The sequence below is a fragment of the Cervus elaphus genome, chromosome 30, assembly GCF_910594005.1.
Source record: "Cervus elaphus chromosome 30, mCerEla1.1, whole genome shotgun sequence".
In the NCBI taxonomy this organism is placed as follows: domain Eukaryota; kingdom Metazoa; phylum Chordata; class Mammalia; order Artiodactyla; family Cervidae; genus Cervus; species Cervus elaphus.
The window spans coordinates 31,972,783-31,998,638 of record NC_057844.1 but is presented as its reverse complement, the minus strand read 5'-3'; the positions used below and the strand labels follow the sequence as shown (position 1 = coordinate 31,998,638).

Below are 25,856 nucleotides of genomic sequence, written 5' to 3'. Positions count from 1 at the left end.
CCCTACCACCCAGTCATTTCTCCCATGTTTCCGCTTCCTCATCCGTTAGCTCGTCAAACAGGCATGATAATTTAGCAAACCCCATAGAATTGGTAGGAGGAGTAAACAAAGCAATGTTAGTAAGGGGCTTCAACGAGGACCGGGCGCCTAACAAGAGGGTGTCAAGTCAAAACAGATCTGGAAATGCGGCTGATAACGGCACCTGCCTCAGATGCTGGTTGACAGCCATAGAGGGTAAATGAGACTTTCGTAAACTCTTAACAGCTCCTTGGGTATCTGGTGAGCGCTCAGTACATTTTTATTATTATTTTTGATAAGGAAGGCCTATAAAGATAGCATATCTTCAAAGGTTTTAACAGTCACACGTGAAACCAGAAAACAGCTGAGTGACATGCTCAACGACGTGGCCTGGGCTGTAAATAAACTCGACATCAGAACGCAGCATGATGTGTGCCCTAGAATGTGAAAGGGGGCCTCGGTGGCCAGAGGCTGGGGGCATCCTCTAGGTTAGGGAGCCAGGGTAGGCCATCAGGGGGCCGTGGGGGTAGATGGAAGTTCGCAGGCTGGGCTCGTGCCGTCGAGGCCCAGCGAAGCCCGCCGTTGTGCTGGGTTGTGCAGCTGGCAGTAGGAAGCCCGACCCGTGGGTACCTCAGGGAGAGGGCCTCCCGTCCCCTGAAAGTACACTTCGCTGGGCTGCATGCTTAGGGAAGAAGTTTCCCTCCCCTAATTTCTCTTACCAGCTATTTCATCCCCACTTGTCTAGAGCCTTAACTCTCTGTTGTTTTTGGAATCAAGTAAGTTGTCATTTAACAAAAAACAGTGATAATGGGCTGGATCCTGTCAGTGATCCAATGTCACCAAAATGCTCTCGGTATATGAGTTCTTTTTGAGTTGCCAGGCCTAGTATAAAAAGAGGCATCTCAAGTGTTTAACAGGAGTAGTTTATTCTCAGGTTACTAAAACTGAGTCGCGCTTTCAAAGGCTTAGGATATGATGGACTAGTTCTCAAGTCTTTTTCAGCCAGTGATCTTGATGTTTTTTGATATCAGCTTTGGAACAAACAGTGAGTCAAGGATGTTCACTCTGGTTATCGGTGATCTTCACTTATCTATCCACATGGACAAAAGGGTCACAGTCATAGAGTGTGTTGCACTGGCTGTTGAATTTGCTGCCTCAAATGAGAATCTTACATATGAAACTTTACAAATACTATATACATGTAAGCAAGAGATTATCCCCAGAAAAGTTAAGAAATTCCTCTCCAAAAAGTTATAGCAGTTTTAAAGCATGAATAAAGGGAAGAGAGACAGAAAGTCGACAATGTAGTGTAGCCAAACTCAATAATAGCATGTTGGGCAGCAAAGCATTTGCCTGCAATGCAGGAGACCATCTATAATGCAGGAAACGCAGGTTCGATCCCTGGGTTGGGAAGATCCCCTGGAGGAGGGCATAGCAACCCACTCTAGTATTCTTGCCTAGAGAATCCCGTGGACAGAGGAGCCTGGTAGGCTATAGTCCACGGAGTCACAATGGATCAGACATGACTGAGCGACTAACCCACCACCCCAATAGCATATTAGAATGGTATTTAGGAAAGATTTCATATAATTTATATGACTCTTTATACTGATAGACAGTCTTCTTTTGGCCCTTGGAAGATCAGAAACAGTTGTGAGGAATACATTTTTGTTAGTCATTTGACTTTTGAGATGACATTAATTAACCCTTTGATACCATTCAACAAATTCTGACAACTCATGGGCCAATTTCTGTATAAATGAGGTGTATGGGAAAGTAGTAAGCCATGACTGTAGGTCAACTTAGTTATATTAACTCATTTAAACCATACTACCTTCCTATGTGGTAGGTATTATCTCAATTTTATAAATAAGGAAACAGAGGCTCAGAGAGTAAGGATAAGCAAGTTTCCCAAATTCTCTGACCCAGGAGGTTCAAACCCTCTCAAAATCTCTTAATATTTTCTGTTTCTAATAACTTCTTGTCTCTCCTCTAATTCCAGAATGGTTGTGGGCTTTCAAATTAGTTCGACTCTAACCCACATCCAAAATATGAAAACTGAATTTAAGTCAAATTCACTACTTTCAAAGAATCATCCAACATCTCATAATAACATTTCATAAAATATGAAATATATTTTGTGATCAAGTCACTTTGGGGAACATAGAACTTGAAACCACAATCCTACCTGATTTCTTCAGTATAGGACTTTTTTGGGTCCTTAATAAAATACTAATGTGAACTCCGAATCTCTAAGGAGAGTCTATACAGACATTGCTTCCCAAGTTGCTTGCTTATTCACATATTCCATTCATCCTTTTATTTTGTTAGAACACTGCAAGGGATGAATTTTTTCTGAAACCATCCTTTTTCTTTAAAAAAAAAAATTTTTTTTAATTGGAGGATAATTGCTTTACAGTATTGTGTTGGTTTCTGCCCTATATCAACATGTATCAGTCACAGTTACATGTGTGCCCCCTCCCTCTTAAACTTCCCTCCCACCTCCCAGCCCGTCCCACCCCTCCAGGTTGTCACAGAGAACCAGATTTGAGCTCCCTGCATCATACAGCAAATTCCCACTGGTTAATCTAATTTTACACTTGGTAATGTATATGTGAAACTATCCTTCTCAGTAGCATGTCACTTTGCCTCTTTGCACCTATATTTTCTATTCTCCAAATGGAACTCAAGACAGTCCAAAAGTCCCTTTAGCTTTAAAAATGCTATGATAAAGCCTCTCTCCCCACCACCCAAAGTCTAGGTATTTGTGTTACCAAGTGAGCTTGCTAAGGATAGAATGAGATTTATTGAAAACCACTCCATTCATTCATTCATTCACGGAACATTTATGGATTGTCAACCACTCCGACAGGTTTGGAGGACAAAAAGACAAGATACAAATAACGTGAAATACAATGTTTTCAGGATGAGGGCATGATATGATGATAAACATAGAGGAAGAGAGCATGACACAGCACAGGAAGAGGACAGTAGCAATATGCGTAGATAATACAGACTCACATGAACTGATGACTACAAAATGGCTCAGTAAGAGAACAGAAATACTCCTGGATAATAAAGACTCTTAGAGGACCTGCCTTCTCTTTGCAGGGGTTGAGTAAGGCTTTCTGGTGCGAAAACACCCAATCTGCATCTGAAGGGGTGGGTCAGTCTTCCATGAAGACATGCCAGGCAGAGGGGACACAGGAGCAACAAAGCATAGAGTTTGAAGCAGCGTAACACATGCCGTGATCTACAAAAGCGTGGCAATTGCTAGAATGTAGAGTTCAAGGCAGGGGAGCATACAGCTGTATGGAGCAGGCAGGGACCACTGTGGAGGGCCTTCCTTGTCAGAAGCTTGAACTTGGTCTTGCGATGGACAGCCAGCGGAGGACTTGGAACAGAGATGTGACATTTTAGGCAACTGGGTGGCAAAAAGATGGAAAGAGAGAAGAGAGGTAGGGAGACCAGTTAGGAGACGCCTGCAGATGTCCAAAGAGTAGATAGTGAGCACCTGAACCAAGAGACTGACAAGAGGGAAGCAGAAACAGTTCATATTTTGTACAACCTGCCCAGCCTGATGGACCAGAGGAAGAAGGGGAAGAAGGGAGACCACCTTTGGTGTGGATGATGGATACATGGTGTCTATACAAGAGGAGAAGAATCATGTGATGTGATCAGTTTTGGACCTGCTTGGTGTCCGGCCTAAGATATTTGTAGATATCTTAAAATCGGTGACGTTCTACCAGAACCTTTTTCTGTGCATCAAACACAAACAGATTTCATTTTGAGTAGACGATTCACATGGAAGGAGGATTCCACATTGCCGATATTTGAATTAGGTTGTTGGGATGTTGCAAATAAATGGCAAGTTTATCTTTACTATAAATGTAATTACTAGTCAAAATTAGAAATAAGTTCATTTTAATTTTATTTAAGGGACTTCCCTGGCAGTCCAGTGGTTAAGACTGTACTTCCAAAGCCGGGGGATTGGTTCAAGCCCTGGCTGGAAAGCTAAGATCACACATGATTTGTGGCCAAAAAAACAAAACATAAAAAAAAAGAAACAGAAGGAATATTGTAACAAATTCAATAAAGACTTAAAAAAATGGTGCACACAAAAAAATCCTTACAAATCTTAAATAAGAGACATACAACAGATAATGTTTATACTTGTGGATTTAAGTCTAGTTTTTTTTTGTTGTTGAAAGAAGATCAACACATGACCATCAGTTTAAGTGTTTTTTTTAATCAGTATTCCAAAATATAATTTTAAATATTTTTTAAAACAAATCATTGAAATCGGTATCAGTGAACTAAGGAGTTATAAATCTACTCTGAACTTCAGCTATGCCAGGCATTCAAAGCTCTGCTTTACCTCGACTTGGAGGAACTAATTCCTCACTTTTCCCTGTTGTCCAGATGAACTGAAACATTTTCTGAGTGGCTCTTACCATTTTCTGAATGCACAGTTTTTTATTTTTATTGTTTTTGGCAGCTTGTGGGATCTTAGCTCCCAGACCAGGGAATCAAACCCAGGCCCCCAGGCAGTGAAAGCTGAGTCCTAACCACTCGACCACCAGGAAATCCCCTGAATGCCTGATTTAAAGCAGCCTCCGGAAGGCTCTACGGGCTTAGTAATATGGTCTATATAAGAACTGACTTCAGTATCCTTCCCTGGAAGTAGCTTAACCATGAATCAGAGCTCAAATATGATTTTTGCAGTTCTATCAACAGTTCTAGACATCCTGGAAGAAAGTCATAGAGATTGTAGGAGGCTGAGGAGAAAGATGAAACTCAAGGAAAAAAGTCTCTTACCAGGTTCTTGCTGTATTTTGTGGTTGTTTTTAAACCAGGTTATCTGAGGCTCTGGGACACCATTAGCATGACAATCTAGAGTCGTTGAACTGCTGATGGCTACTGTGCGGTCACTGAGGTTTCGCAGGAGGTAGGGTGCTTCCTGATCTAGTGGATAAAGAAAGGGAATTGTTATTACTGGTAGGTCTCATTCTTTCGTTATATATGCATATTGACACTTTGAAATAGAAAAACAGCAAAACTCAACTGTAAGTGTTCATTCATATTTTGTTCCCTCCATTTTTCCTCTGTGGTTAGCCTACCGCTTCTTCTTAAGTTACTACACAGAGGAAAATCAAGAACTCAGTTCTGTATTTTTAGATTTCAGTATCAAGGTTTTTGCTTGGCCAGCTAGTTTCCTTCCTTTCTTTGAGAGAAGCTTTTTTTCCTAAAATTTACAGATTTTTGCATGATATTTTAGGAACTAAAAAGGAAACGGACATGATTTTGGATATGGCTGGTAGTGAATTTTTACATATATGCAGAGGGAGTTACAGTGATGAGCTAACTGAATTTTGCATTTTTGTGTTTTATTCACATGATAGTGATGAGCGAATCGAACTTTGCATTTTTGCATCTTACTAACACGGGAGGTCATGCTTGTGTCTCTCAGCAGTCAGTAACCTAAACTGTAAGATGGCAGACCAAACAGGAGAATTTCTTGAACTTTGAAAACTTTTTATTAGGAGTGTTTCCTTCCTCCAATCCCTTCCCCAATGCAAACGACCAAAGGATTAATTCAAGAGACAGAGGCACAGATGTGTAGTTTTTGTACTATATAATAGCACAAATATTGTATTTTATATTACTTTCTCTTAAAACATACAAATATGATACAATACAATTTATTTTAATAAAATGCCAACCAATATAGTACAACAAAATGAACTTAATACATTAGGAGGCAATACATTATGACACTAAAATCCCACACAGAAACAGCAGTACCCCAAGGCCCCGTGAGTATAGCATCTCTATTTTAATGGAGTCAGTCCTGCTGATGTGTATACATTCTAGTTGGACAGGTGCTGGATTGGTAAGTCAAGCTTCCAAGACAGAAGGATAAAATTGGCTCCTATAATCTTTCCCATTGTCTCAAACCATCCTTCTCATCACTCGTGGCCCATCTGGGAAGATAAATCAAAAGAGTTCTGGCATCACTCACACTTCTGTGTGACTGGTTTCTGAGCTGACTCTCCCATTTCTGATATCCTCCTCTCATTGAACTAACACTGTGAAAGCAGCTTGTATGTGTGTGCGCTTAGTCGCTCAGTCGTGTCCCACTCTCTGTGACCCCACGGACTGTAGCCCGCCGGAATTCTCCAGGCTAGAATACTGGAGTGGGTTGCCATGCCCTCCTCCAGGGGATCTTCCTGACCCAGGGATTGAAGGTCTCCCTCATTATAGGCAGATTCCTTACCGTCTGAGCCACCAGAGAAGCCCAAGAATACTGGAGTGGGTTAGCCTATCCCTTCTCCAGTGGATCTTCCTGACCCACAATGCTCTAAGAGATGACACCTTGCAATGAATGGCTTTGATTCCATGTCCCTGCAGGACTCTGCTGAGTCCCCACTCCTTTCTGTTTTTTTTCCCTGCAGGTAGACTCTCTGTATGAGCATTCATTATGTAGGAGGAAACAGACAGAACAGGCTCCATCTTGAAAGCAGGACACCATCCTGGGCTGTGGACTTTGGACCATATGCCCAGTATCTATGGAAATAACACACCAACTGGAAAAACAGGCCCCCAGGAAGGAAGAGCCCCAGAGCTCATACCTAGATTCTCTATCGCCTAAAAGAACACCCTAATTATCTGTGTAACCAAATAGAATCATAAATTCTATTATGCTTATTGGGGTATGACCACAGGCCTATTGATAATTGTCTACTGTTAACTACCTAGGCTTAAGGCATATGAATAACGGGTTAACTATGATTGTATCTTTCTCTTCCTTTATTCAGACGAGTTTCAGGGCATTTGGGGAGGCGGGTTTGGGCATGTACACTTAGGGTATATAAGGTTTTCACAAAAACTGGTTGGGGTCCTTGGCTAAGAGGAGACTCTGCCTTGGGCCCGCCAGTGTAATAAACTGCACTTCACTATCTCCATTGTCCTTCTGAGTGAGTTTGTTTCCTGGAATGCGTGGTTACAACAATTAGAGCAGTTGAGAAATCTCAGGTTAAAAAGTATGTTACTATATGACTCTGATAACATGTTGATATAGCATGACATGGCAGGGTGACTGTCTGTTAGAAGAAATATTTCTCATTCAGTTTGGATTTCCATAGCTTATCATTAGTCTTTTCTCATTTTATACAAAATGAAATCTGAAGGCAAAAAGAACTGAAGGAGTGCTAATGTATCGACTCTTCAGATAGAGTGTGAAATGCATAACAGCAACCATCCTTTGACCTGTTTTAGTGTAGTTCCCCTAGTCTGTTGTGCAGACCCATTTTAACATTTCTGGGTTTACATTCTGTCCGCTCTGTCAAGTAGCTTTTCCTAACTGAAAATGCAGCCACATATCAAACTCTTCCACTTTGATAAGTCTTACATGCTCAATCATTACAATTTTGACGTTTTTTTACACAGTCAAGACCCCAGACATATCAACGAAACATGACAAGATAATAAAGAACAGCATCATATTACTATTTCACATATTTTACAGCCAAGTGTGACACAGCTCATTTAAAACCCAGAACAGACCCAGTTCACTGGGTTATACTTGAAGTGGCTTCTTCTAGCACATTTACTATTTCCCAGGCACTAAATATGAAAAAACACTTCATCATTACCCATAGGTCTTATTATAAAAAGGAAGCCTGAATATACTGCCCATCACACCCAGATTATTTTCATGGCTACAAACTGGAACCATCAAGAGCACAGACAGGATTTGGCTTCCCTGACAGGTGTGTCTGAAAACAATGCTTATATGAAAGAGAACGTTTGAACATAAACGTCACGCACAGCTCCCCAAAGCCCTCTTTGTACTACACGAACATCAGATGAGAAGTGGCACAAAGACTGAAGAATGAACAGAGGACTCTCAGTTAAATAGAGTTCATATCAATATTTCTGAAACATACAGTATGAGGATTTTTCTCTCTGTACCCATGTTTGAAAAAAAAAAAAGTTCTCCTAGGTGCAAAATCTCATTTTTGGCAAGTTTCTAAATGGCCTAAATCAACCAAGGAATCTTTTTCTTTTAAAAATCAATCCCCACTTTATAGTCATCTATTTCAGCATTTTTAAATAGAGAAAAGGTACATTGCACCCATATTTTTAAACCTGAGTTATTTGATGGAAATAGATAGCTGCTTTCCAAAATTTAACGAAGGGGAGAAGATCCCTTCAAATGGAGAAAACCAGGATGAACAGAATATTTCTGCTGGTCATCAGTAGCCAAAGATAGCACCCGACCAGGTCCTTTTCCTCTCAGCATCTGTGCCCCAGAGGTCTGCCGGGTCCCACAAATAAGTGGTTTCTCTTCTCCATCTGGAAAGGGGCCTGAGGAACCAGCCTCACACCCTCTACTCCATCTCAGTCATTCTCCACAGCAGGCTCCTTGTTCTTTCTTGTTCTCCTCCCCGACCCTTATGCCACACCCAGAAGACAAATGGACAAAAGTCAAAACCCACCCAATCATATTTTTTCTTTTTGAAACTCTCTGGAAGGATTCATTACTCTAAGGAATTCTTGACATCATCCTTTGTAAAATACTATGTCCTTCCCCTACCCGGAAAATGATTGGTTCTGCATGTCCAATTCACCACGTTTTTTCATTTGCTTTTTCAGCTTTATTAAAAAAAAAAAAACGAGTGCCCCCCTCCCCCAAGTCCTATGGCACTAAGGCACTGTTTCCTGGAGGAACACTGACTTATAATGAACAATTCGCCAGGCGAAAGAGCCATAGGTAAAATTTCCAGATACAATTGATTATTCTTTCCTTTGGGCTGACAACTTCCAGGTTGCTAATTGTTTTCAAAGCATTTGGGGCTCCATGAAAGTGGCAATCTGGGGAAAAGCTATTGTTTACTCCTTCACATCTGACAAAAGCAATTCCCACGTGAAAGACAAGTTTAGCCGTGGGACAGAGCCTGCTACCTAAAGGAGGAAACGGTCTGGTGAGTTCCCAAGCCTCAGGAGCTGTCACGCTGTCACCTCCTACTTACTACCCAGTCCAGCCACTGCTGCTCTCAGCCTTGGCTATTTTGGTCATTAGAATTTGCTTTCCCGTAGTTCAGGCAAGTCACAGGCAATGATCAATCATAAATGAAAACAACAGAACAATGCATATGAAATTGGTGAAAAAGTCACTTTCCCCTCAAATGCAAGCTGAAAACAAAGAGATTACAAATCTCTTTGGATTGGAAAATGGGATACATTTTTAAGTGACTCTTGAGTCCTGCTTCTGTAATTTTGCCATTAATCCCCAGGGGAAAAAAAACCCTATTAACATTTGCATATGAGGGAAGTTGACTTTTTTTTTTGATGGACAAATTTGAGATTGACGTTTAGGAAAATGCATTAAACCTCTGGTCACAATAGCCTTTATTTCCTTGATAAATTGATTATGGTACACCGTTGAATGGCATCCATCGAACAGGGTAAAGTTCTTTAATCAGGAACAAGAATATTGAAAATGAAGTTGTGATCCACTTTTTGTTCAGGTGTTGTCAATGGCTATGTGGTCCACTCAGGGGCAGTGAGGAGGGAGCCCACTGGACTAGTTGACTAGCTGCTGGGATCGCAGGAGAGAACTGGGCTTGGTCTGAGTGGACTTTTATAATTCACACTGTGATAAAGCTTTAAGATCCCAACACCTTGCACCTCTGGGGCCCATCTTAGATGCTCCAGTTTAAAATTAATGTGCTTAACATATTAAAAAAAAGCATCTTCAAATAAATAAGCATTATAACTTGCTATCATCCAGGTGCTATTTACAAGTCAAAGAGCAGAAGCAACAGCAGGAAATAAAATCCGGCAGAGGTCCGACAGAGTCTCTAGTTCAAGTGTCCCTCGTTCTGGGCTGGCCAGTGAACCAATCCATGTCCATCTTTGGTAGACACCAGCATCTGTTTAAATTATTCAGGTTGGCAGCTTGGAAACATCAACATAAAAAGGGGTGGGCATTAAAGTGGAAGGAAAGGGTCAGTCCCCAGTTGTCGTTTATTAGGCGGGAGAAGACAGCAAAGAGCAAAACACAACAGAACCTCCAAATCCAAACGTGCACTGGGTCGGCCCCAGAGAGGAACCCAAAGGCAGACCCCTTTGGCCCAAACGGGGTGCCCCAAGGTGGGGGCCCCAGGCGGGCTCACTGTTATTCCTATCATCGCCAAACTCATTTTGGGAGGAGCTTCTCCTCTGAGCCGGAAAATGAGCAACAGTGACAATAAATCAAGATGATATGAGACAACTGTTACTTGGTAATGAGTCCTTTAATGTTTTACATTACTTTGTGTGGTACAATCATTCCTTGTGCTTTTAAATTTGGAGATCCGAGAGAAAACAGCCTTTTTGTTGCAGTGCTCACCTCTAATGATCACTTCTTTCTTCTGGAGGATTTCTTCCCCTGTGTACATGTTCCTAGCTCGGCAGGCATAGGTGCCCGAGTCTTCCAGGGAGGCGTTCTTGATGACGAGGTGGAACGTCACGGAGTGCTCTTTCCTGACAGCTGTCTTTGGCTTGCTGATGCTGTGTTGCATGGTCCGGTTGTTCACTGTCCGCAGCAAAATCCAGGTAACGTCTCTGTACAAGAACTTGTTCACTGTGCAAGACAGCTTCAGGTCCTCTCCTTCCACAGGCATTTTGTCTAAGCTCACCTGAAATCCATGGGGCACATCTGGAAGATAAGAACAAAGGACTTGAGTTCATCAGAAAATCAGTGTCTCAACCTGAGACCGTATCTCATCACAAGATAGTCAAGGATCTTAAGAACTGTCCCTGCACAAATGGTCTCAGCATCAGCATTACAAGGATGGTATTTATCTTTTTTTTTTTTTAAGGGAACTGATCAGATGTGGCAGGTAGGAACCAACTCAATTTGCTCCATCAAAGTGAGGCAGGAAATGCAAAATAGGATGTTCTTAGGAGGCTATGTTTATTTACCAAACATTGCTTGGAGGAATGCTTTTTTATAACTTGGGATGACAACCCATTGCTCTATCATGTACAAAACTCCTCCTGGTAAGTGGGCAAGATAGTGAAGAGATCTAAGAGGAGTTTGTGCTAGAAAAGAAACCACAGGTGCTTTGATAGGCAAATTTACTTAACTAAGTTGTGAAGGAGACAGGAAGTCCCAGGCTGGAGCTAGGAGACTCCTGTCAACACTTTAATCCTACACTTTGGACTGGCAGCATCCTTCCCTAGCTGCTGGCCCATCATTCCCCTGCTCTTTGCTGGCATCGAGGGGCCAAAGGGAGCCAGCTATCCTGCTCAGGTACCTATTTATGGTGATTGTTCTACTTAACTTAGGGGCTTCCCTGATAGCTCAGTTGGTAAAGAATCCGCCTGCAATGCAGGAGACCCTGATTCGATTCCTGGGTCGGGAAGATCCGCTGGAGAAGAGAGAGGCTACCCACTCCAGTATTCTTGGGCTTCCCTGATGGCTCAGCTGGTAAAGAATCTGCCTGCAATGTGGGAGACCTGGATTCGAGCTCTGCACTGGGAAGATCCCCTGACGAAGGGAAAGGCTACCCACTCCAGTATTCTGGCCTGGAGAATTGCATGGACTGTATAGTCCATGGGGTGGCAAAGAGTCGGACACGACTGAGGAACTTTCACTTCACTTTGGTCATCACTTCACTTCTACTTAACATAAAAGAGCAAGAGTTCTTCTGAAAATGCGGACAACTAATTTGGGAAAGTTGCCAGAGTGCACAGAGTGGAGGACGGATGGTTTCTAAATCAGATTTGCTCTCAAAAACATATTACGGGACTTCTTTGGCTTCCCCAGTGGCTCAGACTGCCTGCAACGCAAGGAGACACGTGTTCGATCCCTGGGACGGGAAGATCCCCTGGAGAAGGGAATGGCAACCCAATCCAGTGTTCTTGCCTGGAGAATCCCATGGACAGAGGAACCTCACGAGCTTCAGCCCATGGGGTTGCAAAGAGTCGGACACGAATGAGCAATTAACACACACACTGGTGGTCCAGTGGTTAAGACTCTGCACTTCCACTGCAGGGGGCGTGGGCTGGATCCCTGGTAGGAGAGCTAAGATCCTGTATGCCAAGGTGTGGTCAAAAAAAAAAAAAAAAAGAAAAATTCTTGAACCAAATACACATACAATATATCCACTTAAAAAAAGAAAACAACATTACACAGTTTCCTAAAGGGACTACATCATTAAAAGGCATTTTCTCCGATGTCCATCCCCAGCGAACTACCATTTCCATCCTCTTGTCACCTCTAGCCACACCTCACAGCTTCCCTCCTCAGCTTTCTTAACCTGGACCATCATTTGGCTTCTATACTGACAGTTCCTTCATCTCCTTTTGGACCATCTCACCAGACAACTTTAGAAAATCATTGGTTCCTGGCCCTGAACTGGCCTGCTCTCAAAACCTTTCCATCGCTTGTGACTAGTAGCAAATCTGCACTCGAGCAAAGAATTGTCGCCAACATTTCACAAAGAACTTTGAAGATGAAAAGCGCTATGTTATGCTATTATTATTATTATCCTTTGCACACAAAGCTATAAAGAAACCTTTAAACCTTAAGGGGACAATAGTCCAAAATTAGATATCATATCAACTCTTTCCTAAACCTCACTTTGCTTGTTTTTCTGATTTTTCTGGGCTTTGGCTTTATTATAAAGTGTCACGACTGAAGAAATGCCAAAGTATTCATCTGGAACCTGGGACCTGGGGTGGGGGTAGCAGTGGTTTATGAAGCCGTCAATGAAGGGAGAGAGAGGAGGCACCATGGGCTTGTCTGCTTTTAAAATAAAAAATCTAAGAATTTGCCGGAAGAGGCAGAAGCAGCTGACAGTCCCTTTTTTTTTTTTAACATAACAATAAGGAGTCAGAAATAGCCCCTCGAATTCAGCATCTTTTTATATTTGGGACACTTTCCCAGCATGAGGAGTACAGCATCAGCCATCAACTTTTACACACATACCAGGACAGAAGTCTCATGCCCTGGTTGCGATCCACTCATTTCTCAAAAGCCGGCGGGCGTGCTTTTACCCAGTCTCATCCTCGCAGTTAGGACCCAAGAGGGCCGAAGTAACACCATTGAGATCATGTTGAGAGTTTCTATTTACTTTAGTGATTTGAAACTTCCTGTGGAAATAGCTCACAGGTTTCCTGATGGAAGATTTTGTTTATCTTTGCCAAGCACCACCAGGAATCTCAAAATAAAATGCATTTAGTGACATTGGGAAGCCAGGGAGATAAGGCCGGGCTGTTCCTGTCTGAGCCTCAGTAATTGCTAACACACCCACAGTCTTGCCGAGTGCCAGCAAAACAGCAAAAACACACACAGGGGAAGAGAAAAGCACCAAGGCAGTTTTCAGGTCTGTTTCTCGGGCGAGGGACCCTCTTGAGAGGCTGGTTTGGTTTATGTTGTCAGACAGCGCTTAGCAATGATCTGTGTCTCAGGACAGCCCCTCTGCTGTTCTTTTCTGACGCATAGGAGATGGTAAATAAGATGTCCTAAACTAGTTAATGAATCCAGAGGGATTTCTCCCCTTAATTCATGTCAATTTTTTTTCAGCCTGAGTACAAAAACAGACCTAAGAAAGTAAGTCTGCCTTCTGACTCTCAAAGTGAAAACAAGCAATCTTCCCACACTTAAGGATCTGTAGTGGAATCAGTCCAGTCAGCAGCAGAACCAACTCATACTCATGCATCTGACACGTGATCACATCCACGGCGTCTTAGGAGATGGCGTGGAGAAGACTCACCCTTGCTCAGAACAGACATTCTACCCAGGGTTAGATGATAGAGGACTGTATTTACAAAGGTGCACACTTGGGGCTGGCCATTTTGACTTGATTGGATCAAATGAACGAATGAAGTTCGACAAGAGACAAGTATAGAAGTTAAAGGGATGAAAGGTGTCTTCTCCTTTGGCAGGTGGCGATAAAGAAGACTTGACTTCTACTGGAGAACAGAAATAGCATTCTCTAGATAATAAGTGGTGACTAGAAAGTTTTGCTTGTTTTAATTAGGTACTATGGTGTTTTCTGTTTAGAGTGCTGAAAGGTTCTGATTTTATTTTTATTTTTAATTGGGGCATGGTTGCTTTGCAATATTGTGTTTCTGCCGTACAACGAAGTGAATTAGCTATAGGTATACATATATCCCCTCCCTCTTGGACCTCCCTCCCAACCCCTCTCCCATCTCATCCCTCTAGTGAATGGCAAAAGTGTGGAGAAGAAGCCATGGAAGATGTTAATGGCCACAGTGAACCAGTTTTCATCAGTTCGGAAGGCAACTCTGTTGTTGTATTTTAAGGAGGGGCCAACCTTGATTGAAATGAGGATCAGTAAAGATCCAGATCTAGGTCTTTTGATTTCAAGCAGTTAAATTTTAGACAGCTCTTTTAAAGCATGAGCTGCACTAGATCAAATATAAACACTGAACAAATATGCACTCATTTTTCAGGAAATAGTCACAGAAGGTGCAACATTCCTAAGAGTATTTAGTCTCATCTCTAGGCTTTCCTCATAGCTCAGTCGGTAAAGAATCTGCCTGCAATGCAGGAGACCCGGGTTTGATCCCTGGGTTGGGAAGATCCCCTGGAGAAGGAAATGGCAACCCACTCCAGTATTCTTGCCTGGAAAATCCCATGGACAGAGGAGCCTGGCAGGCTACAGACCATGGGATCGCAAGAGTCAGAAATGACTTAGCGACTAAATCACCTAGTGAGACTAAATCTCATGACAGAGATTTGAGTAAGAAAAAGAGAATTGTTTTAGAAATAATGAACATCAGTAATGTTCGATTACCAGTCAAAACTATAATTTTTCAAAACTGGGAGCAAAGAATTTAGGAGAATGATATGCCAGGCAATGGGGATTTGACTGGAATGAATTTGTGCTCAGTTTTAAGATTAAAGCTCTTAAACTTCTAGAGGAAAGATGTCATGAGCTTCGAGTCAGGTATATTGGAATAGAACCCCCATCGCTCCTTTCCATGGACGAGCCTTGGGATCTAGAAAAGGTTTCAAGTGCCCCATGGTTATATAGTGGATCACGTGGTAGGGAGAAGGTGAAGGGTGAGTTCTGTCTGGGTTCAGCAGGGGGTTCAGTCAGCTGGGGTCCTTTCAGCAGCAGTGCCGGGCACAGATGTAGGCTGAGCCATGGAGAACTCAGGGGGATGTGTGGGCTGGATGTTGATGTTGGATGCTGAGCACAGATGAACCTTCCCTGGGGACGCTGATCAATGAGGGAATGAGAGGAGCTCCCCTCGGTCAGGGCGTCCTCTGCCAGTACTGCCTGTGGACCCAGGCAGAGGGCTCTCTGTTTTGGCTATACCCCTCCCCACAATGGGGGGGCCAAGCAGGGTCCTGGAATTCCCTGGAAGATGATCCCAAGGCTGCTTCTAGATGGTCTCAGGCCTCCTCCCCACCCTGAGGTCAGACTGCTGGGCAGTCTGCACACTTGGGGGGCTCAGGGAGATGGTCTGGGGGAGAAGGAACAGAGTTTGGAGGTGTGGCTGGGGAGACCATCCCCAGTGTCCACGGCCCCTTGCAGTGGGGAAAGAGCCAAGTGATGCTGGCTGGCCAGGGGTGGGCTCCTCCTGCACTACCACACGCCCCTCCTAGCCTCCCCAGAATTCTCGATTTGCACCTGACTTTCAGGTCATCATGAAAGTATATTTGTCCACCAGAGGCTAAAACACATCTACCAGCTTATTCGCATGATTTAGAACTTGCAAGTGGTTAGACGTATAGTTTGTGGGCCTCTCTGTTGGTCCTCTTGCCTCGATTCTGAAGATGCCAAGGCCAGAATGTTCTCTTCTTTAGACCGATTCAAATTCTAGGCCCCTCAGGACGCCCCCTCGGGTCCAGGATCACCCCAAGTCCTGCTTCCTTCTCAGGGGCTTAGAGTAACACTGTATAATACAGGACCACCTGTGGCTTCCAAGCCTTGAAAATGTGGCCAGTGGGACTGGACTGAATTTCATTCAGTTTTATTTTAATTCCAATTTTAAAAACCAAAGCAGTGTAATATTTTAAAAAATACTGAAGACATGTTAAAATTATAGATTTGGGATCTGTTGGGTTTAATAAAATGCACTTTCTTCTTTAAAAAATGGTTACTAGGAAATGTTAAATCATGCACGTGGCTTTTATATTTCTGTTGGTGGCACTGACTTAGCGTTGGTAAATTCATCGGTCACGTTAATTCTGCTCATTCATCTTTTATAAAAAAAAATTAATTAATTTCTTTATTTTTGGCTGTGCTGGGTCTTCGCTGCTGCTCGGATGTTTCTCTAGTTTTGGAGAGCGGGAGCTGCTTTCTAGTTGGGGTGCAACCTCGTGGAGCTTGCTCATTGCGGTGGCTTCTCTTGTGGAACATGGGATCGAGGGCACATGGGTTTCAGCAGTTGCGGCCTCTGGGCTCTAGAGCGCAGGTTCTGTAGTTGTGGTGCATGGGCTTACCTGCCCCATGACACGTGGAATCTTCCCAGATCAGAGATCGAACCTGTGTCCCCTGCGTTGGTCGGTGAATTCTTTACCCCTGCACCACCAGGGAAGCCCTGCTCATTCCTTTTGATACTAGAATATAGACAACATTTCTTCTTTGTGTCTGTGGTGTTCAGCCTGTCTTCCTAATGAGACATGCTGCTCATTAAGCTTGAAAAAACATATTGAATATTCAGCACAGAAAAGGAATGGGATCAATCTTTCGGACTCTAAATCACGCAGTTAGTGGCCGTGGACTTAGATGCTTAGGGTTACCTTGTGCTCACCCTAACCAGTCGTGTCTGACTCTTTGCGACCCCATGGACTGTAGCCCACCAGGCTCCTCTTGTCTATGGAATTTTCCAGGCAGGAATCCTGGAGTGGGTTGCCGTTTCCTCCTCCAGAAGGGTTAGCCTGCTTCTCCCGAAATAAAAAGGACAATACAAACCTTTGACCGTCATTAGTTCAGGCCATCTGAGACGGATTTCAGAGTCAGTATGTGCAAAATGGCTATCTGAATCCTCTAAATAAAGGCGTTTCCCTACTTGGAATGAATGCAAAGATGATTTTGTCTCCACGTCTCCAATACTGACCGGATAGGGACTGGGTTAGTTTTCAGAGGCTCTGCTGGGTGCCTCTCCACCTCTCTAAATCCCACTTGCTCATCTAGAAAACGCGGGGTTATCATACCAAATAGCCCCAGGGGTCTCTCTGGCTCTGACAGCCTGTGGGAACCCACCAGGGGATGTGTCCCATGGCACCGCTTTGTCGGCTAACTTGCCCGACAGCTCCCTGTGCTCTGGTAGCACCTACTTTCCATGAAATCAGATCTACCTACCTATTCCTTTCAGGAGAACTCAAGGTAATGGCGGCAGCCTGCCCCAGGCAGTACGAAGTTTCCAGGGAACTGGCCAACTGCCCAGGTTTCCTCAGAAAATTGGGGGAGCGTGGAGCCAGGCAATTGTTTTATGCTTTGAGCTGCTGACTTCCTTCCTGTGCCATGCTGGGACACAGGGAGTGCCACTTGTGTGCCTTGGAAGTTTTAAGATTTGCAGACGCCATCATATTTCAGGTTAAAAATTCTGAAATGCTACTGAAAACTAGCACACAAATAACCCTCAGCCAAGCTCAGTTTCAGATGTCTTTAGGAGAGCCTCAATTCTCAAAAAGTTGAAATTCGGTTGTGAGATGTTTGCTGTAGAGCAGAAATTAACACAATATTGTACATCAATGATATTTCAGTTTAAAGAAAGCTGTGAAACAATTCACCTCCTGGGCAACAGAAATGTCATCGCACGCAGCGTAAGTGGTTTCCTTGACCTTTCCTGCACCACCACTGTGTGCCAGGCCCTGTGCTGGGGACTGTGGGATGTTCAAAAATGAACGTGACAACGGACTTCCCTGGGAATCCAGTGGTTAAGACTCTGCACTTTCAATATAGGGGGTGAGGGTTTGATCCCCAGTCAGGGAACTAAGATCCCATATGCCTCACAGCCAAAAAGCCAAAATGTAAAACAACAGAAGCAATATTGTAACAAATTCAATAAAGACTTAAAAAAAAAAAAAGGTCCACCTTAAAAAAAAAAAAGAAGACAAGATCCCAGATTCACAATCCAGCCTGGGAAGATGTCCACAAATAGCTCTAAAAGAGAATTCAGGGAAGTAACTCTTCAAGAGGCCCAACGATGTTGTAGAAGACGATTCCTGAGAGCAAGGATGAAGGTACTCAAGAGTTGAACAACTCTACGGAATTTTTTTTAAAATAAAAATCACTCAAGTGCATTGAAAACAGACAAGGTTAGAAGAGAGACGGAGGTCATCGGGCTGTCTTCATAAGTGCAGGGCGTGTGTTTTACCTGTGATGTAAAAGGTCATGCTTCTTTCCACAGTCCCGACTTTATTGGCAGCCATGCAAGTGTAGATTCCAGAAACTCTGGCGTCAGCCACAACCAAGGTGCTAGCCGTCTGCAAAAGGAGAGGCAGTTTCAGTGACAGGACGGAGAACCCTTGGACACCCCCAAGATGCTTCTGAAGGGGATGTGATTGGGCCACCCTGTGGCCTCGACACAGATGGGACTGCACACGTGCTGGTTACCAGGATCTCTGCAGCTCAGAAAGGGTGGAAAAACAACAGGAAGACAGGTCCTCAGGAGACCGGGGGCTATGACATCCGACTTGTATGAGGGCTTCAGGCTTATTTACCTCGCGCTGCTGGCGCAACAATTACAGACCCGAAGCCCAGATGCGGCACGGCACGTCCTACCCTACGAGGTGGTCAGCGCCACGCTGGCCGGAGGGGAGCCTGGCCCTTCTCTTTTGTTTGCATGACTTGTGATCACGAACACGGTTTACTAACAGGAGCCTTCCTCACACGGGCGTGTTAAGTGAGCAAGGACAGAGAAGAAAGTCTGGCTGAACCATTGCTTTTCTGGAACATGGTGTTGCAGCCCTGATGCCCCAGGAGGAAGAGTGGGCGCTTCCTGAGACCCTTGCATGTGTTTGTAAATTATTGGGTTGGCCAGAAGGTTTGTTTGGGTTTTTCCTGACGGGATGGAAAACCCAAATGAAATTTTTGGCCAACCCAATACGTAATTTCTCAGTCTGTTCGTTCCTATTCTAGAAAATAAAGATATGTGATGAATGCATACCACAATTATCATTTCACTAGATTTTAGCACTGCTGTTCGGTGAGTGTGCCCCTAAAGAAAGATGAGTCAAAAATGGGTGAACTTGAAAGCACTTTCCAAACTGTGACGTCGCAAAAAGTCATGCCTCAAAAAAAAAAAAAAAAAAAAAAGTAGTGAAACACCAACGTATATGGCTTAAAGATTTGCACTGCTGTCTTCAGGATAAAAATTAGTAGTATGAAATGCATTGTTGAGAATTTAAAAATTTAACCTGACCTTGCAAAAAAGTAACGCATACTATACATGAAACAATGAAACAGCTAGTAAGTTTTTCATATTTAAAATGACAAAAAAGTTTGATCCAGTTACTTACTGATCACTGCAGCCTATCTCTAGGGCACAAAGGTTGGTCACAGCCTCTGACATTGTAGACAGAGCTGGTGCTTTCAGACTAATGGGGTGTCCTGGCTGGAGTAAAATGATCCAGTCACTCACAGGCTAAAGGGATATAAAGGCTGAACTGTGACAGTAGACTTTTTTCTTCTAATAATTAAAATATTATTGGAGTATCATTGCCTTACAATGTTGTGTTAGTTTCTGCTGAACGGCAAAGTGAACTGACATTGGGCTTCCTAAGATGATAACATAAAGTCTACAAAGGGTCCTAACAATTTTCCAAGTTGCTTGGTCACATGGTAGGCATTTTACCCATGTTCTCGTATTCCTTCCAGTAAATTAAAGTATGTCTGTCTTTCATCTACAGGTCAGGAAGACTAAAAACTATACTCCTAGTTTTTTTAGCCAGCAACTCTATTGCTCAAAATTCCTTGTAATTGTCACTGTGGCACAGTCAATATTTCATGATGATTTCATGATCTGTTTGTTGGATCTGTTCAGTTACATCTACTCATATGTCCTCTGTGTATTGTTGAGATTCTGGGAAACGAAAATGTTTGCAATTTGTGGTATGTTTGTTCAATTTAGCAGATGTGTGTGTATGTGTTAAGTCACTCAGCCGTGTCCAACTCTTTGCAACCCTATAGACTTCAGTCTGCCAGGCTCCTCTGTCGGTGGGATTTTGCAGGCGAGAATACTGGAGTGGGTTGCCATGCCCTTCTCCAGGGGATCTTCCTGATACTGATTATTTAAGGCACTGCCCAGATGTTGTAAGGGAGACAGAGGGGAATAAGAACACGACCCTTATTCTTAATTTCAAGGACTACTTGAAGGTAATAGGGAAGAATGTCTCTACTTGAAGATCAAGTATATATATTATACTATTCTTTCACAGAGAAGCACTCGCATGAAGGCAAATAACCAGTAGAGAGAGAATGAGAGTTCAATTGTCTCTTCCTCTATTTGATTATCATTCTAAGAGGTGGGACATAAAAAAATTCTGGATAGCGATTTCTTTATAGTTATTGCACCCACCACTTCAGAGTCACAGAGGAAAAAGCAGCTGGAAGAGGAGCTTGTAGATGCGAGTTGGAAGGACCAGAGAGATCACCGAGTAAGAGTCTGACTGCCGTAATCTTCTCAGGAGACGTGCTCACGTGCTTGGGGCAGAGGCAGATGAAGAACAGGCTCAGAGCCCTCCCCCTCTGCTGTCTGTCTCTCGGCTCTAGCACGGCCTTCCTGGTGAAGTTAGGGCTCCTGTGTTGATCCGAATGAGCCTCAACAGAACCTTGTTTAGAGTCTCAGATGTATTGCTGCTCCATAAATAAGTGAACACCTCATTGCTGTTTGGCTGGAACCTTTGAAATTATGAACAGCGATTACCTGAATCTGAAAGTTGCATTTGGGTTTCTATTAAAATTACTCTGATTTCTCTGAACTCAGGCCAGCTGAGAACCTAGGGTTCATGGCAAGGGCACGTCAGTTCATGTGCACACCCGCCCTGTTTAAGGCCTGGGCGGGAACCTGGGGATAGCTGTGGCCATTTTACAAGACTCCCAGTAGCTCAGAACTTCTGAATAACCAGAGCATAAAACTGAGGTCCACAGAAGGGAAATGAATGAATTCAGGTCACACCAGGTACCCTGGAGATAAGTCGAGTCTCTCACTTTGCCTGAATGACCTCTTCCAAAACAGACTCCTCACCCACAGTCAAGCCTGCCCCAGAACTCTCCTCTCCCAAGTGCCTATGAAAATTGATCTAGAAAATGACATCGATGGAGTTTACATTATTTCTTTGTTTCTGGGTAGCTTTATGTAGCCTTGTGCCAGATAGTGTGGGAGGCATTTACCTTATTTAACCCTCCCTATAGCCCAAGGACTTGGGTGTATCACCTGATCTACAGAAGGGGCAACTGAGCTTACAGAGGTTAATCGATTTGCTCAAATTATGCCCAGGTTTGTCGGACTCCAGTGCCTAAGCTCTTAATCTACACAAAACTGCTTCTTGCCCTAAAACTCTTTAAATTTCACAGCACAGACCTGGTGGTAGAGTTCTGTCTACTCTTTGAATTGGGTTTCCCCTGGAAAATACCTCCTTTAATGAGCAGTTATGGGTCCCTACAAGCTCAATACTACTTGGTACAGAAATACTAGTTTCTTTTAGCATTTTATACAAGTTGCAAGCTATTTTTCCAATGGATAAAGTGTTATATGGTTTGAAAATATGATTGATAATGGACAAATTATAAGAAAATTTTACTTGTTTATTTAAAAATATTTACTTATTTTACTTGTTTATTTAAAAATATTACTTACTGGGTCTGAGTTGCAGCACATGGGACCTTAGTTACAAAGGATCTAGTTTCCCTGACCAGGGATCAAACCTGGGCCCCCTGTATTGGAGCCTGGCGTCTTAGCCACTGGACCACCAGGGAAGTCCTTAGAAGAAAATTTTAAAATAAGACACAACTTATGTCATGGGAGTAACTTTATTAAAAATTATCTTATTTCTAGAGGACCTATTTTTCTAGGGTATATTTTTAATTTATACATTAGCAAATATCAACTTTGTAGTTGAAAAGAGGAAGTATTTCAAACTCAAGAATTTGAGTCATAGCATCTATTTGAAAAGATCGTATTTCATAAGGTACACCAAAAGAAGTTCTCAAGGCTGTCTGCTTGCCTTTGTTCTAGAATTAGTTTCCATTTGTCACAGCTTTTTGAGTTCTGAACCCACACTTTGCCTCTATTTGCTCTTGGAGGACCACAGGATTAAGATATTAGAAACATGCTCTTAAAGTCCATTCTCTGGATTCTTCTGTGTGACCCAGGAACACTGCTGAAGACTGTCGTCAGGCTCTGTCAGTTTGGAATTTATTCATACTCCTTCCTTCCTTCCCTTCCACTAAGCATTAGTGATTCACTACTTCAATGCGTTTGAACCTCACGGAACAGAATGGATAGGACGATGTGTAATTCAGTCTAATTTCCAGCACTTGCTTTAAAAAAAAAAAAACTATATATGGAACAGTGATTTTAATCTTGGGATGTTTCAAATACAGTTTCCTTTGAAGTGTTTCAGAGAGAAATAAAAGCAGATATGTAAAGGTCAGGGAAGAATCTAAAATTATCCTAGGGTGGCACATCTGAGCCAATTGATGGGAAAATAGAACGTGAGAATTAGACAAAACTGGAGAGTGTGTAGGGGGCGGAGCCCACACTGTGATTCCGAGATGAGGCGTTCGGGCTTCCGTCATGGACGTGTCTCCTACGGCACACACATTTCTCAATGAAATCTCAAAATGATTTCAATGGAAATGTTGCTAAGACATTAAATTGTCACAATCCTCCAGCCTCACAGAATCAACGCTGTAAAACGCATTTCCTGTCTGTTTTTTCCCAACACCAGGTTCCTTCTACTTCCTGCTCCAACTCTACAAACCAACAGTCTGGCAACTCTGGGGAAACAATACCAAAGCTCCTCGTGTGCCATTAGCAACTCCAATTGATGACTCACTTTTCATAAATCTGGGCCAAAACCTGGCCATAAGGAAACTGAATTTTATTGTCTTGTGCACCCTTCCTTGGGTTAAACAAAACAAAAAACACAACAGAAAGGGGAAAAAAGCAAGTCCTTGAAATCCGGCAGGTGCTCGAATAGGACCTCATTCACCGATGGCTGAAGCAGGGTACTGGACTTGCTGACTACAGGACTGTGGGGAAAAGTATTGGTGTGTTCTAAGCTGGGACTTTCATTTGCTTTCTTAACATGTACAGAAAAGAAAGGCAGTTTTAATTGTAAAGGAAAGACTATGCAGAGAATTCTGCGACAGCAAAACGTCCATCTGTCATCTGAAAGGTTGATGTTTTTCACAGACACACAAGGATACATCAATAGACGCTAAGAGCCAAATTAGGAAATTCTTCTAAAGGTAAGATGTAAAATTAATGACTCCCTTAAAATCTAATGTGTTATTGTTACTAATAGGATGTGTGTGGGTTGTGTGTGTGTGTGTGTGTACTTTGTTAAGAAGGAGTATAAAAGTCTTTTTCAATGCAAACTATTTTAACAAATAGTCTTCCTTTGGGCTTCCCAGGTGGTGCTAGTGGTAAAGAACCCACCTGACAATGTAGGAGACGTAGGAGATGCGGGTTCGATCCCTGGGTCGGGAAGATCCCCTAGAGGAGGACATGGCAACCCACTCCAGTATTCTTGCCTGGAGAATCCCATGAACAGAGGAGCCTGGTGGGCTACAGTCCATGGGTCACAGACTTGGACACAACTGAGCAACTTGGCAGCAGCAGCAGTCTTCATTTGTTGTTGTTGTTTAGTTGCTGAGTCAGGTTCGGCCATTTCCTCCTCCGGGGATCTCCCTGACTCAGGGATTGAACCAGGGTCTCCTGCAATGGCAGACGGGTTCCTTACCGCTGAGCCACCTGAGAAGCCCAATAGTCTTGATTGCATATGTTCAGTATCTGGGGGATTGCATTAGGGCACATATGACAATCACTTTGATAATGGGCAAATGAGGTAGGTCAGATGTTAGGAGCTCCATTTTTTTCTGGAGGGGAGAACTCAGGTTCAGAGAGGTGAACTGATTTGCAGTTGGTTCTATATAATAGAAAGAGTGGAGCTTAACCATGAATCCTGCCCCCAGGTTGGATGACTCCAGAGCCAACTGTGCTGGGTGGTCTCTATGGAAAGCCTCGGTATAATTACACTCCCTTGGACTGCAAGGAGATCAAACCAGTCGATCCTAAAGGAAATCAGTCCTGAATATTCACTGGAAAGACTGATGCTGAAGCGGAAACTCCAATACTTTGACCACCTGATGTGAAGAGCTGACTCACTGGAAAAGACCCTGATGAAAGATTGAAGGCAGGAGGAGAAGGGGACGACAGAAGATGAGATGGTTGGATGGCATCACCGACTTGATGGGCATGAGTTTGAGCAAGCTATGGGAGCTGGTGATGGACAGAGAAGCCTGGCGTGCTGCAGTCCATGGGGCCCCAAAGAGTCGGACACGACTGTGCGACTGAACTGAACCGATAACTACAGAATTATAAGACAATGCATTTGTTTAGAGCACACATGGAAGAAATCAGGGAAGACTATCTCACCCAGATTTTGCTCCTCCACCTCCATCCTTTTTCACAGGCGTTCTGTATGGAAGCAGGTGGATACTTCATGGTTTCAGCCTAATCAGAAACCTGACCTAGCTTTTTCATTTTCTGTTTTCTATCATATATATTTTGCGGACAGAACACCAAAACCAGACTAGAAGTTCCTTTGAAATTAAGATCATAATTCATGCTTAATATCCAGTGGTTCACAGTACAAGCACCTGATGGGGTCAAGAAAAGGCAAAATGATTCAACACTGTCAACGGCATCTTGGAATTTTCTAGTACTTTGTGACAACTAACTTGCTTTCCATTCCGAGGCAATTTCCTGTTTAAAAAAAGTAGTGTCACTTGAGTTAAACTTTCCAGTTTACAGAATTTCCTCTTTTCTAAGTATTTCATTAAATGGCTCTGTCATCAATCTCTACACATCATGGAATGTTTTAAACTACAGTTCATTTGTATTCAAGAAAAAGACATGTAAACCACCTACAGCTACTGCAGTGGCTAGAAAAACTCTTCCTGAGTCCTTGACAAGTGATTGCAGATGTTATTGTGCGAGCCATCGGCATCTTAACAAATTTATGTATTGGTTTAATTGTCAGAGCCCTGGGTCTTGGCAAAGGAAGACTCTGGTTTGAGTTTCTCATAAGCTACTATTATGCTGTGACTTTGAGTTAATCATCTTATCCCCTCAGTTTTTCTTATCTTTAAAATGGAGATAACCACTTGGGCCTGCCAAAGAGTGATGTTGACATAAGCATATGTCAAAAAGTTTTCCATAATGAAGAATTCAGATGTTATTTGTTATTTTGAAGTCCTGCAGGGACAATGATGCCATCTACTTTGTTGCTTTGAAATGCAAAGAATATAGCTGAACAGACGTGAGCAGATGACAACTGTGTTAACAGACTACTCTGAATCAACATATGCATGTAGTAGATACTTCAGCAAAAGGTGATTTGATATGTTTTCTTTTCTTTGTAAAGCATCACTACCTCTGTGCCTGAGAATAGTGGATTTTTAAGTGTATTGTTCACTAATTCAGGAGAAAAAAAGTCACCAGGCTTGAGATGCACTGAGATTTGCCTAGTTCATGAGATGTCAGCTAGTTCTGAGGCTAACGGAGTTTAGAAGAGTGAAGAACGCATGTGCAAGAGCAGAAAAGATGCTTTATAGGCCCTGACTGGGTTA

At 43.0% G+C, this 25,856-nt stretch overlaps 1 protein-coding gene across 1 annotated transcript in view; it reads right to left on the bottom strand.

The window, feature by feature from the left end:
• Positions 1 to 25,856, bottom strand: part of FLT1 (fms related receptor tyrosine kinase 1) — a 197,793-nt gene that overhangs the window by 75,273 nt on the left and 96,664 nt on the right. The window contains exons 12-14 of the mRNA XM_043891526.1: positions 18,373 to 18,481; positions 10,415 to 10,723; positions 4,837 to 4,983 (exon numbers count right to left, since the gene is read on the bottom strand). Of these exons, the coding sequence (XP_043747461.1) occupies positions 4,837 to 4,983; positions 10,415 to 10,723; positions 18,373 to 18,481 (565 nt within the window). The remainder of the gene's footprint in view (positions 1 to 4,836; positions 4,984 to 10,414; positions 10,724 to 18,372; positions 18,482 to 25,856) is intronic.